The sequence below is a fragment of the Phoca vitulina genome, unplaced genomic scaffold (assembly GCF_004348235.1).
Source record: "Phoca vitulina isolate PV1807 unplaced genomic scaffold, GSC_HSeal_1.0 scaffold12, whole genome shotgun sequence".
NCBI lineage: Eukaryota > Metazoa > Chordata > Mammalia > Carnivora > Phocidae > Phoca > Phoca vitulina.
The window spans coordinates 46,462,434-46,477,389 of NW_022589715.1; the positions used below are offsets into that span (position 1 = coordinate 46,462,434).

Consider the following 14,956-nt stretch of genomic DNA (forward strand, 5'->3'; position numbering starts at 1 on the left):
GGATGAGAATTTAGCATAGCCAAATTTTAGAAATCAACTGGCCTTCTAATCTTATTATCATCATCCAGGAAGAGACTGCTATTAAGTTAAGACAATGTTTGAAAGATAGGATTTGCAAATTTATATCATCCCCAATGTTGGAACTACTATACCAAAATATTTCTCTATTCCTGTAATGTCGTTAAAATTCAATACTGTCTCATATGACCTCACTGATATGAGGAATTCTTAATCTCAGGAAACAAACTGAGGGTTGCTGGAGTTGGGGGGTGGTGGGAGGGATGGGGTGGCTGGGTGATAGACATTGGGGAGGGTATGTGCTATGGTGAGCGCTGTGAATTGTGCAAGACTGTTGAATCACAGATCTGTACCTCTGAAACAATGCAATATATGTTAAGAAAAGAAAAAAAGAAGAAGATAGCAGGAGGGGAAGAATGAAGGGGGGGAAATCGGAAGGGGAGACGAACCATGAGAGACGATGGACTCTGAAAAACAAACTGAGGGTTCTAGAGGGGAGGGGGGTGGGAGGATGGGTTAGCCTGGTGATGGGTATTAAAGAGGGCACGTTCTGCATGGAGCACTGGGTGTTATGCACAAACAATGAATCATGGAACACTACATCAAAAACTAATGATGTAATGTATGGTGATTAACATAACAATAAAAAATTTGAAAAAAATTCAATACTGTCTCGATTGCACCCAAGGGCACCTACAAAATATTTACAGAATTAGATAACAAAGTTTTAAATAATTATTACTGTTCAATTTGAAAAGTATCTTAAGGGGTTTAAGAAAAGCCCTATAAATTTCAAATAATTCATCCTAAAAATAGGAGCAATGGAAGGTAGGATTAAGTGCCTAATTGTATGTATTTTAAAACAGATGAGAAAAGATTAAACCATTTAGTGTAATGATAAATTTACCTGAAGTTAAAAAAATTCCCTAAAATCTTGGGTTTACAGTTAGAAAGGGATGCTTAGTAAACACCTAGAGAAAGAAATGTCGGGTGGTAATATTATACATTCCTACGAAATAAACATCCAGTGCAGCTTTCACTTACTAAAATTAACGAAAAAACCTACATCAGTCACGATAGCGTGTGGGGGGTTAAATTCACTAACTCCCTCTTCAAGCTCACCTTGCCATCCTTTTAGCATTTTTGTCAGATAAGACAATTTTTTTGATGTTCCTTTAGATTTTAATTTCTCCATTTTCTCTATGAAAGTGCATCTAGGAGTGATGAAGTTTTCCTTATTTGATCAAATATTTATTCATCTTTTGCATTAAAAATGTGCCTTTCAAAAATATACTCTCCATATTTTGCTTAATTTAAAAACAGATAGGATGCAGATTATATTAAATGGGAGATACTAGCTTGGCTTCCGTATGATTCGCTTGAATTTGGAGAAACTATGACAAATTTAACTCAAAATCTCCTAGGCAAGCAAATTGCTTGCCTTTCTTTACCCCAAAATATGCTTTTTTTTTTTTTTCCTCTTGCAACTGCTCTCAGATGCACTCCTCAGTTTAATTCCAGTGCTAGCAATCTGATCGAGGCAAATTTCACAGGGCTTCCTGCCTCCAATCTCTCCCGGTTATAATCCATTTTACAGCTGCTGGCATAATTTCTAATACTGTCTTGCTTAAGAACCTAGATAGATTCAGACATTCCAATGTCACAAACAACAGATCCTTCTACCTCAGTACTGCCCCTCATCAGTTGCTAGTGACCACTACAATTTCCACTCCTGGCCTCCCTCCCCCCCCCACCCCCCCGGGGCTAAGTCCAATTACCAGACATTCTTGTGATCAAACAGACCTGACACCAAATCACCCTGCCTCCACTTGGGTCATTTCTCTGTTTTTCCTTATCAAGTATGTAAGCAGGTTTTGTCTAACTATTTTTTGCTTGGTCTATTTCCAATATATTCTCATCATTACACATTTCTGTATTTGTTTGTGTACCCTCCTAGTTTAGAAGTTCCATGAGGCAAGGGATCTCCTACTGAAATTTTAAGAAACCATCAGTGACTGGGCCTTTGCGCTGTCAGTTACTCTAACCACTGAATGATCTGCCTCAAGAGTTGAAGGCACGTAAGAAGCCTAGGTCCCTGCTGAATCAGGTAAGGAGTAGAATCTGGAGCACATCCGTATACCCTCTCAAAGTAATTTGAGGCCTACAACTCTCTTCCTTTTTCTTTATGTTAGCATCTATCTGTATCTATATCTTATAAACTTTCAAACCTTTCGCTGTAAAAACTCATGAAAAAATAATGGAAGGGAACATAATAAATGTTAACAGCAGTCACCTCTTGGAAGATTACAAAAATGGAAGTTAGGAGCGGCAGGGTTGGGATTGGTGATGGGAAATGATAAAGAAAATGATAATATGGACTGTTTCTTAAATTTTGGGGGGCACTGATTCTTTATAATCTTCAGTACTTCCTAAACATTCCATAACGAACTTGCATTTCTCACATAAAAATCTACACTAAGAAAGATACACAAGCTAATTTGACATGGGAAGCATGACAATCAAATTTGGCATGGATAAAATTTTAAAATTGAGTGCAAGATTTATGATTTCAGTATTTAAAAACTTTTTGGAAGGCAAAATCCTCTACCTCTACCAAATCCTTTAGATTTTCAAAAATATCTAACAATACAGAATCGTGAATTGACAAACTAAGATAAATGTTGCCATAACTCTCTCCCCCAAAAGAAATACTTAATCCCATGTAAAATTCCTAGCTGTTGCCATCCTGTCTCTGGTTTGAAATACTATCCATATAGTGACTCCCTCTGCCCCCGCCCCGCCCACACCAATTCTACATTCATATATCCAACTGCCTGCTCAATGTCTCTGTTGGGGTAATTAACAGGAATCTCAAAACTCAACATATCCAAGGCAGAATTCAGTTTACACCCTCCAATTTGCTCCTCTACTGGTTTTCTGAAATCTCAACTAATGGCATCACCACCTTTGCTCAAAAATCGGTCATTGTTTCTTTCTTCCCACCTAATCCATCACCAAATTGTCAGCTTCACCACCAATAAAGGTCTCCTGAATCTGACTTCTCCCTACAACTACCACCCCAGTCCAGGCTCTCACCATCTCTCACCTAGATGACTGCAATAGTCTCCCTTATTTTATCCCACTATAGCCTGTTTTCCATCTACTAGGCAAATAGAAAGCAGACCATGTCACTCCCTTGCTTAAAACTGTCCAAGGGCTTACCGTCACATTCAGAATAAAATCTAAATTCCTTTCTATGGGCTCACAGTCCTTGCCACTCTACCTTATCACCTGCCATTCCCCACCACTCACGGGACTCCGGTCTTACTGCGTTCTCTCTCGTCCTATAAGCTCATTCCTGCTTTGAGACTTTTAGTTTTCTTGTTCATCAAAATGCTCTTTTCTTTGATCTTGGTGATTTTCTTCTCATCCTTTAAGGTCATTATTCCCCAACGACCCTATAACTTTGTCTTGTACCCCAATGTATAACCTAAGATGGTGACCGGCACATGGGTCTTCAATAAATCCTTGTGAATGAGTGGTTGAAAAGAATTTAAATATTCATTCAAGCTTCCTGGGCATGAAAACAGTTGTTCTGAATGATCGATACTTTTTACAATGGCAACTCCTCCACTCCACCCTCCTCAAAAAAACCCCAACCACCAAGTACCTCCCACAAAAACTCCAACCCCAAATCTTCTTAGAACATACCACATTTTAAAAGTCTATGTTCTGTATCAACTGTTGCAAAAATATGAAAAAAAGCCTGAGCCTCATAGCTACGTGCTGTTTATGTATACACACACTGAACATTACTGTCCCCTTTGGAGGCTTTTCACCTTGAAGTCAGCCCTTTGTGTGCCTGTGCTGGGCTACAGAGTAAGTGGAGGAACTGGTGTGAGTTTCCCTGTGTTAACACACTCCCAGAGATGGCCCTAGAGTGCTGACTCACTCTCAGCCTTTGTGCCTCTACCAAAAAGCAGCTTTATAGCTTTCTTTGCTACAAAAATAAAGGATTAGTCCACTAAGACCAATCTCAGTAAACCTGACCAAACTAGTGTTTAGTGCCAGCTAGCAAAGGAAACTTGAGATAAAAATGAATAGCAACCAGATCAAAACGTCAAGTAAAAAGGCTCATAAACTCTGAATTTTGTCAAAGTGAAGCACAGAATTCAAGTTTTTCAATTTTTATGGCTCAAGCCATTATAAATCTTACATAAACCTTCCAATGGACCATAAGAACAGAGAGCAGTTTGTGGAGTATGATTATTTGGGCTCAATTTTTGTTGAGAAGAAATATACATTTAACAATGTCTCTTAATAACTATATTTAAACCAAGCTGTTTCTTCCTCAAAAATTTTTTACTGTGTTTAGCCAGAAAATACTGATGCATGCCTTCTTGTTGTAAGGTGACTATATTACAAATAAGACTGTATCGGCAAAACTAAACTTTAGGTGTGGATAACCAAATTTGAATGGTACAAGGATAGTATATATATATAGAATAAGGCCTCTAAATGATTTTAAATCAGATGGCAATATTGTTTAAAGTAATATGAACATCATAAATGTATAAATGTACGTGTATATATATGTGTGTGCATGTGTGTATGTAGATATACACAGATAGAGAAAGAGAGAGAATGAATGAATGAATGAATGAATGCAAGAAAGAATGAGAATGGATAGGAATCAGACCAACCTTTCCTTGGGTTAATTACTTTACTATGAAGATGTGTCCAAACTTCTAAAGAATTTCCTGGTTTGTATTAAAATGCACTTCAAAAAGACCATGAAAACAAATATTTAGTTGACAGGCTACAACGGGATTCAGAAAAAGACACAGTGAATATAGACTAAGGTGCAATTTCATGCTGGTGATTTTTCTTTTTTAAAACATAAGCCACTAATTTTTTAAGAAAAAAATTTTAAACCAAAGGTTGCATATTAATATTACACACAAACTGAAACGTGTGACTTTTAGCACAGTGTATACATGCTTACATAAAACTCAAATATTTACACATTTAAAACAATTTCCATTTAACATATGAAAGTTCTGAAATACATAAAAGCATTAATATTTTCTATAAAACTACAATTAGAACATCAATTTGCTACAAGCATATAAAACATCAAGTGCTTTCTTGGAGTTTCAAGTTTCCTCTTTAAAACAAGATCTTGCTTGCATATATAATCTTTCTCCAATAATCAGTAAGAACTTTTTTTTCCCAAGAGATTATTTTCCAGATACATTATCAAGAAAACGGACCCAACAATTACGCAATATAATTACGTCATAACAACTTAATTGCACATAATGCTTTAAAGTAGGTTTGGATGACGTTCTCGAACACTTTGGTATATGTTCTTCAGGGACTTCTATTAGAAATAACAGGAATTATAAGTCCCCTCAATCCCCATTTTGCTTTAAAAATGGACAAGTCTTTGGTTAAAGTTCTACATTTTGGGCATTTATGATTAATAAAAATGGTCCCCAAACCAATAAATGGTGCTGATGTATTATCAGTTCACAAGACTTCATTTAACTTGTTTCTGATGAAGTGGAAGGCTAAAGATATTCATTTATTATAACATGTCATTGATAGTTTCAATCTTCCATTTACAAGCAGAGAAATCAATAGGTTAGTCAATATTTCTCTGTTCGTTTTGTGTTATAATCCAAACTGTACAGTAATTTGCAGTAACTACAGATACTGTTCCACGGTGTATGTGATTACAATTGGAAAGATGAGTAGCATTAAATTTAGAGTTAGCTTACCGAGAGTAAGTCAATATTAGACTGTACAGTAATTCTGCATTAACTATAGTAGGTTGTCAGGTAATGCTCATTGAAAAACCCCATACCATTCCATTTACAAGAGAAATTGTTGCAAATGTATAAAACAGCAGATATACAAGGAGAACACCAAACATACTTTATTAGCACAAAAAAGCAGCCATAACAAGGCACAGCAAGCAGAAACATACATTAGCAGTCAAAGGGTTAGTGTTGCATACAAATATAGCTTTTCTTTTTTGTAGCCTTGGCAACAGCCATCAGGATGTAAAAGAACTTTCTGTAGCAGCAGGTAAGGAGACCAAGGAGCACTCACCAGTGGTACAGAGCACATTAACAAAAAGACACAAGAATGGATTTGACTAGTGCAAAATGTCTAGGACAGAAGTGTAAATTCAGCTCAATACTAAGAAGCAAACACTAGGACTTGGTATTACTTCCAAAATAGCTCACTCAAGTAGTATTGCATACTATTCTAAGTGACAAAAAGGTGCTAAGTAAAGTTATTTACAGATACAACGGTTGTACAGTACCTTTTAAATCTGCAATTAGGGTTTCAGATTTTCCATTAGAAATTAACTGCACTGAAATTCTATAAATTGTATTTAAGCGATTCAGCTATGAGCGTTTACAACAAAGAGCTAAATAGTGCCATTCAAATTGTTCACTGCAGTTTAACAATCATCTCAACATCAGCATACCACTGCTGTTATCACTGGACTTGTCTGGGCATCTTCTAGTCTCACTTTCTTCATGGTTCACAAACGCATCATGGGCACAGGAAAAGATCCAACTTTAACTAATCAACGAGTAGACTGCACGTACTAACTTAAGAAGTCACACACAGGACTACATTGCAGCTCTTCCCAATGTGTTTTAAGTTAAAGCACTCATTCAAAAAAATTAATACCTAAGGCCTTGAAATAAAATTCTACTACCAACTTTGTAAGCCTGAACTTTTAAGAGCAACTATTTAGAAAACCTGGTTGGCTTAACAGTACCTTTTGCAGAAGAGATAAGAGACTGACTATAAACTATATCAACACTTAAGTGAACTGCACTCTGCCCTTGTGGCCAGAAAATTGCATTTTTCTTTTTTCTCCAAGGAAGGCAGTCTTTATTTTTTGGACTTCCAAAGCTTGATTTTTAGTAACTACAAACAGCGCTACTTTTGGAAGGTTATAGAAAAATTCTTAGAAAAAATAACAATTTCAAACATTAGTCACACTGTTGAAATACTTATCCAATATTAATAATTTGTTCTTCAGTAAGAAATAGAATTCTTCATAGCAAATGCCCCCGAGTTGCTTCACTCAATTACAATAGTCATTACAAACCAAACCGTTCGCTCAATTGACAAAATGCCTTTGTAGCCTTACTGAACACCTGTAGCTCTGTCCTCTGTTGTCTCATTAGGCACCGCGTTTATCTGAGGAAGTAACAGCAGATCGCATCTGACAGATACTAACACTAAGCCTACATACTGCACTGAAAAACACCTAACACTGATACGTGTGCTTGCTATAGGTGTACTGTCTGATGCACATAAAAGCAGATCTAGTTAATGCCCGTTGGGGGCGGGAGAGTTTACTTTGCCTTGACTGGTTCTCGTTCTAACCAGCGAACTCTAACTTTTTGCTTATAATGATACTCTTTCAAAAAATCCTGCAACATTGATGGTAAAGGGAGCCCATCAATTCCATCATATGTAGTGCATCTACAGATAACTGCACGGCAGATATACTGCAGGCTAAAAGGGAAAGTCCTGTTTAGTGATATAGTAAGCAATGGTTCAAAAAACATGCAAGAACTGGGATCTTTATAATGTTCCAAAAGTCCTGTTACAGTGGAGGAGTGAAATACACATGGGTCGTGGGCGTCAAAACTAAAGTTGTGATTCCACTGTTCAATTCGGGCATGCAGGGATCTGTTGTAGCGACGGAAGCTCACAGAGAAGAGGTAGTCCTCTTGCGCAGAGTCCCTGAGCAAGAATGTGCCTTCAGGTTTCCCTTCGAGGAGGGCTTCTGCTTCGTAACGGTCCATCACTCCCCAGTAACAGGGATTCCCTGTAATCTGAAGCAAGTCGGGCACAAGGCAGTGTATGTAATCAATCTGCGTGTGGACTTTCCAAGCTCCCTGTCTGCTAATGTGGGCATGGCTGTCTCCAGACACCTGACGTTGCTTCTGCCTACGTGACTGCAGACACAAGGTGGTAGTGTCCTCTTCTGAGTCACAATTAGCTTGCGGAATTGCAGTACTGTCCCCACTTACTTCAGTCATTCCAGGAGCTAACTTTGGTCCCAGTTTATATAACGGATTAACCTGTGCGGTGGCTTCAAATGTATGTATTTGTGCATTGGGAGGAGGGTCAACCCCCTCTTCAATACTGAGCCGCCTTCTCTCTCGAAGCCTATCTTCTTCATCTTCTGTAGAAACCAAGGATGGATCAAACGTATCGAAAAATGTTGAGTGTGGGCTCACAGGGGCTGTATGCTGTTTAATCAAATGCCATTTTTGGGCTAAATCGGAGCCAGCAGGAAAAGGGCATTTCTCAAGCATTAATTCAGAAAGGTGTATTTTCCTTTTATTAGAAAAGAGGGGTTTTGACTGCTTGCTGTAAGTTCTCGTGGGAAAACACAAGCCCACAGTGTCCCGCAACCTCTGTCTCAGAGAGCGGCTTCCCACCGCTCTGCTGGACACGCTGTCCGTGTCGTGCGTGGAGCTTACACCACACCGCCTCTCTCTCCTCTGAAGTCCGCTTCGAGTTCTACCAAACTTTTTATCAGTATCCAATGAACTCTGTGTCTTGGTAGAACAGGAATGTTTTTTCTTCCCACCCCATGGTGCGTGCCGAGAGTAGGAATCTCTTCTTGCAAGTCTCGCTCCTGGGGTGACACATGAATCATTATCCTTGTCAATGCTTATTTCAACAATCGGAGGAATTTCAGCGGCGCAGTTTTGGTTTCTCCTTGAAGGATTCTTGGAAGGGCTTAATCCCAGTTGTAAGGCAACATTTTCTCTTAAGGGACTGCTTTGTTGCTGAGGAGCCAAGTCTCCTATACTGATGTTTCTCTCTTTCACAGACAAACATCTGCTGGAGTTCATGTCCACATTTTCACTACGGCTCCCTCCCTCGTGACTGAAGAGATTCTGACACCTGTATTTGAAGTTATTCCACATCTTCCCCACTTTATCCATTGATCATAAGATCTAAAGACAAAATAGGAAGAGGAGAAACTGAAGTTAAGGTGGTGTGTGCAAACAAAACGGGCAGTACCCCCCGCATTGGAAATTTCGGTGACGCTGGTCACAGTCTTAAGGTCCCCGGCCCTCTGGCCTCTCGCAGCACTCAGGGCATCATTAGTCAGGCCAGTCCTCACTCCCCATTTCCTTTCAGATGGAATATTCAGATCTCATGGGAAAGGAAACAAACCCTCTCAATTAAACTCTGGGTTCTTCTCCCCACGCATCAACCTACTTTCATTATGACACTGATTTCTGTCTCCTTACAACAAATAATTCAGGCACCGCCTCAAGTATTACCAAGGGAAAATACGTTCTGTATTGCTGAAACGTATCTGTATTCCACTGCTCCAAAGTTGAAATCAGGACATTTGTGTGACACATTAAAATTAGTTCAAAAATCTTTGAGTAGTGATCTTCTCGATTTCACTTACTAACTGCTATATTCCACTCATCTGGAAATCTAAAGCTTACAGATCAATCACTTGGGAAAACTCAGTATCTTTCCTCCCTACTCTGCAATGTACTGAATTTTTTTCTGTGATTTTAAAGAAGCAGTTTGAGTAGAAAGGCAAATAGGAGGAAAGAAAGAAAATATTTAGATTTAAATGGGTGAGTATTGAAATAAAGCAAGTCAAATGCATTTTCTGGTTTCCCAGTGCACAGAAAAGTTATGTTTACACTACACTGTAGTCTACTAAGTGTGCAACAATGTACATATCTTATTAAAAAATGCTTTATTGCTAAAAAATGCTAACCAGCTTTCAGTAAGTTGTAATCACCAATCACAGATCACCATAACAAATATAATAATAATAATAATAATGAAAAAGCTTGAAATATTGCAAGAATTACCAAAATGGGGCACAGAGACATGAAGTGGGCAAACGCTGTTGGAAAAACAGCACCAACAGACATGCTCAACAGAGGGCTGCCTTAGACCTTCAAACTAAAATACACAGTATCTGCGAGGCGCAATGAAGGAAAGTGAGATAAAATGACGTAAGCGTCGTCTCAAAGTACAAGGCTCGTAACAAACAGTAGCACTGCTGGCCACTCCTTTCCATCTTTGATTCTAATCCCAGGGAATCAAGGAAAGTAAGTCCATTATCCCAGCAATTCCCAGTCTCCTGTCATGTGACCTGTTTTTATTTTGTAGGAAGTTGTAGCTGCTTCTCTTTATCCTTAGCCTGAGCCTTTTTTACATTCACTGTGTCCTTTCCATGTCCTTCCCACTGCCCCTGGCCCTCCCTCCTGAAAGTCCTTTTGTTAACAGTAGACCTCTATTCATCTTCTGATTGTATAGATTTTTTCTTTTTCTTTCTTTTCTTTTTTAAAAGATTTTACTTATTTATTTGTCAGAGAGAGAGAGAGAGCACAAGCAGGGGGAGCACCAGGCAGAGGGAGAAACAGACTCCCCACAAAGTGCAGAGGCCAACTCAGGACTCGATCCCAGGACCCTGGGATCATGACCTGAGCTGAAGGCAGATGCTTAACCAACTGAGCCACCCAGGTGTCCCATGATTGTATAGATTTTCTTTTCAATATCGCATTTCTTTTCCTTTTCTACTGTCTGGAAGATTTTTTTGGTATCACTTCACAACACTTCTACTGCACTTAGAATGTTTCCTATCACAGCTTTAATTTCTAAGACTGTTTTCTTATTCTCTGAATGTTCTTTTTAATAACATCCTATTCTAGTTTCTTGGATGAGTATCACATTTCTCAGAGGATACAAATTTTTCAAATGTTTTCTTGGTTTTTTTTTAACATTTTAAATATTTTTATCTGTTTCTTCCTCTTTTCTCCTTAAATCTTTAGGTCTCTCTTTTTTTTTTTTTTAATTTTATAGGCTTTCTACAAGGGTCTGATGAGCCCCAGCTGTCCATCACAGTTGATGTGGCCACTACCATGCTGATCAGAAGCTCTGTGTGCATGGTGGTGCAGGTGGTTGGGTACGGTACTTGTCAACTGGTTGGCTTTCCCACAAGGTAATGAGAGGCAGTGAGTTGCTTTTTTATTAGGAAATCCAGGAAAGTCAAGATCTGTCAAGTCTCGTGCCTGGTGGTTGTTGTTGTTGTTTTAAAATTTTATTTATTCATCTCTTTCTCTCTCTCTCAAATAAATAAATCTTAAAAAAAAAAAAGGGGGTGTGCCTGGGTGGCTCAGTTGGTTAAGTGGCTCGGGTCATGATCCCAGGATCCTGGGATCAAGCCCCACGTCAGGCTCTCTGCTCAGTGGGGAGTCTGCTTCTCCCTCTCACTCTCCCTCTATCTTCTCCTTCTCTCTCTCTCTCAAATAAATAAGTCTTTTAAAAAAAAGATTTTGTTATTTATTCATGAGAGACAGAGAGAGACAGAGAGAGAGGCAGAGGGAGAAGCAGGCTCCCCACTGAGCAAGGAGCCTGATGTGGGACTCGATCCCAGGATCCTGGGATCATGATCCGAGCCGAAGGCAGACGCTTAATGACTGAGCCAATCAGGCACCCCTCTCCTGGCTGTTTATCCCAGAGAGAAATGTTCCAATTTCCTCTCTGGGGCAGACAGCTGACTGCCATGTTCTGAGAACAGGGCAAGGGGAATGGTAGGGTTTTAACCACAACATTTCAGGCTTTTGCTTAGTCTCTATTTTTTAAAAGGTGTCCTTATTTTCAAAAGATACCCCACCTCAAACTCTGACTGACTGTCTTAGAAAATTTCTCCAAACTCTAACCTATAGTTTTATCCAAGGTAAAAGAGCAACAGTCTCATGAGCATACAGACTTTCAACCATTCCAGTGTTCAGCTTTATATTTCACCCTTACCTTCTGAACTAGCTGGTTGCTCTAATTTCTGAGCCAGCAGTATAAACTGCTTTGCTTCTTTTTAACATCCTCATTTGCAGGCATTTATATAATTTTCTCCATTCTGTTAATTTCTAGCTACTGCTTCTACCAAAAACTTGTTAACCAATCAGGCTTACTTCTTGCGGGTTTATACTTTTTTTATTCCTTTAATTTTAGTGGGGTTCCAGGAATGAGTAGTTAAAATGCCAATGTTCAATCTGACATACTTAACTGGAAAGTCCCCTTTTCAGTGTTAAAGAGAGTGAATAGTACACCACACAGAAAACCCCCTGCCCAGATGAGTGATTCTTTCCAAATGGAAAAATAGCAATTTTCTCCCCCCCTAGGGTGAGGGATCCACACAATAAACACTGGCTACATAATATAATCACCTGGAGAGCTTTTGAAACTACATGATACACAGGCCCCCTCCCAAGAGATTGTGATTTCATTGGTCTGGAGATGGGCCTGGACACTGCTGTTTTTTGTTTTTTGTTTTTTAATAAGCTCTCTGGGTGATTCTTCAGTAGAGAAGAAAAACCACTGAGGAGGATACTCCAGCCACGGGCTCCAATGGTAGCTCTGAAAGAGATAAGTAAAAAGGACATTGCTCTGGGGCAGTTGGCAGGGTGTGAGAGGTTCTAAATAAACTACCTACCACAATCTCCTCACTGTTTCTCTTGGTTTTATTTTTGCCATGTACACGAGAGGCCTGCAGAGTCTTAGGAAAGACTGTTTACAGCAGTGCCTCTTCAACCATCCAGAATGAAGAGGCAGGTTCTTTTTTTAATTTTGCAGACCGATTCTTTTGTAAGATAAGAATAAATTATTAGGAAAAATGAAATGTAAAAAAAGACCTATGAAATACAAGTGCCAATTTTCTTATTAGGCAGAATAGACATAAAAGAACTATCAAATAGCTATAAAATATTTTAAATGCTTACTTTTAATTCCTATACCTAATTTGTCAGAGACTGGTAACAAACTACAAGTTCATGGCCCTTATTCTGAGTAGCTCTCATCTGGAGCGTGCTGTCCAATACATGTGGTCACTGAGCCCCTGAAATGTGGCCTGTGCCACACACTGAAATGACTAATAGTTTGTATATAATTAGCTAAATATATTATTAAAATTAATTTCATCTGCTTTTTGCTTTTTAAATGTGGCTACTAAAAGATTAAAAATCACATGTATGGTTCAAATTGTATTTCTATTGGATAGTACTGATTTAGAGCAGGGGTCAGCAAACCACAGCCCAAGTGGACAAACCTGGCTTATGGCCTGTTTCTGTAGGGACCCTAGCTAAGAATGGTTTTTACATTTTTAAAGTGATAAAAAAACCAAAAACAAGCAACCCACAAAGAACATTCGACAGAGACCACATGTAGCATGCAAAGCCTAAAATATTTTCTATCTGGCCTCTTACAGAGCAAGTTTGCTGACGCTGGTCTAGAGTATGTAAGTTTATAAACCATACCGCTGTAGACACCAGAAGAGCAATATTCAAGAAGTCCAAAAATCTCTCTTCTTCACGTTTATAAGATAAATTCTATAGCAATCTACAGATGTTTCTTTGACAAGCAAATTATACCTGAAAGATGACTGTCCATTTGAGAGAGCAACCCAACTTAAAACCACTTATCTTCCTTATACAGTTCTGCGGAAGTTGTATGAACAAGTGGGACCTGCAGAAAACACGCGTACGTGCCAGGTTACAGAAGGCAGTTTCTTTTTTTTTTTTTTTTAAAGGTTTTATTTATTTATTTGACACAGAGAGAGAAAGCACAAGTAGGCAGAGAGGCAGGCAGAGAGAGAGGGAGAAGCAGGCTCCCCACCGAGCAGGGAGGCGGACGCGGGGCTCGATCCCAGGACCCAGGGACCACGACCCGAGCCGAAGGCAGCCGCCCAACCGACTGAGCCACCCAGGCACCCCCAGAAGGCAGTTTCTAACTCTGAGCCTGTGGTTCAGTTTCATAGAGCATGAAATTTCGTATATTCTCCATTCCTCATCTGGAGACTGTTGTGAGATTGCATCGTGATAAAATATTCTAATTTAAAGAAAGACTATTATGCTTCCACATCCCTTGGGGATAGAAAGTGGACTTTTCTTGACATGGGGAATGCTGTGTGGGCAGCTGTAATACTGCAAAGAAGAAACCACTGATAGTTATTCACAGAAGAGTCCATGTAAGAAGAATCAAGAAGGCACTTCAACTATCTTCATATTTACAATGTCAGTTTTGAGGTTCTTTGGTTTGTTATTAAATTTTTGGAAATGTATTTAGCTGTAACCTTTAGAGACCTAACTTATAAGTCTATTACTTTAGGGTTTTATATGAAGTCACACAGGACTAAAAAAGTGTTAAATTTCAAATGTACTGATTCTAGAATACCAATTATCATCCATTACAAGCTTTCACATTCTACACCTGCATAGCTATCCTTAAAACTATCCAAAACAAATTTCTAAAAAGTCATTCCTTCCTCCAAGGACTATCATAATTTATAACTGGTTTTATAACTGTTATAAGTTGAAGAGTTTTTGTTGAAAAATGATACCTAACAGGATAAGCTACAAATCAAAATTATGGAAAATTAGAGGTCAAATTCCATTACTACAAAAATTTACATATATAAAAAAAAGGACTATAGGCAATGGCCCTCTTCATGCCAAGTAGTATCTGTTACAAAATTTCCACAAAATGAAATAATTGAAACAGTTCCTGGGGTTCATTTCAATGGGACTTAATCCATACTTTATTAGAAATAAATTAAATTCAACAAGTTTTAAGACTACATGGCCTGCCACAGTGGTAAAGAGGAGGACTATAACCCAACCCACACCTCTTCTCTCCTCTCCTGCTGAGTCCATCTAGACTACTTAGTCATGGTAATACCTGCCCAGTGAAAAGTCTTTCAGTCACAGAGACACATGGACTGATTAAAGTATTTCTGTGCCAACTTCAGGTATGAGAGGCAGTTTAGGAGATACAAGTTTTGATTGATATTTTGGTGGCACTTTCAATAATTTTTAGAAAGAGATAATACAATGTTTTAATATTAAGAGTG

At 38.7% G+C, this 14,956-nt stretch overlaps 1 protein-coding gene across 4 annotated transcripts in view; it reads right to left on the minus strand.

The window, feature by feature from the left end:
* Positions 1–4,939: 4,939 nt before the first annotated feature.
* SOCS5 (suppressor of cytokine signaling 5) overlaps positions 4,940–14,956 on the minus strand; it is a 59,877-nt gene continuing 49,860 nt past the window's right edge. For all 4 annotated transcript variants that reach the window (XM_032411039.1, XM_032411037.1, XM_032411038.1 and 1 more), the window contains one exon: positions 4,940–9,029. In XM_032411039.1, coding sequence (XP_032266930.1) covers positions 7,407–9,017 — 1,611 coding nt within the window. In that variant the 5' untranslated portion in view covers positions 9,018–9,029 and the 3' untranslated portion in view covers positions 4,940–7,406. The remainder of the gene's footprint in view (positions 9,030–14,956) is intronic.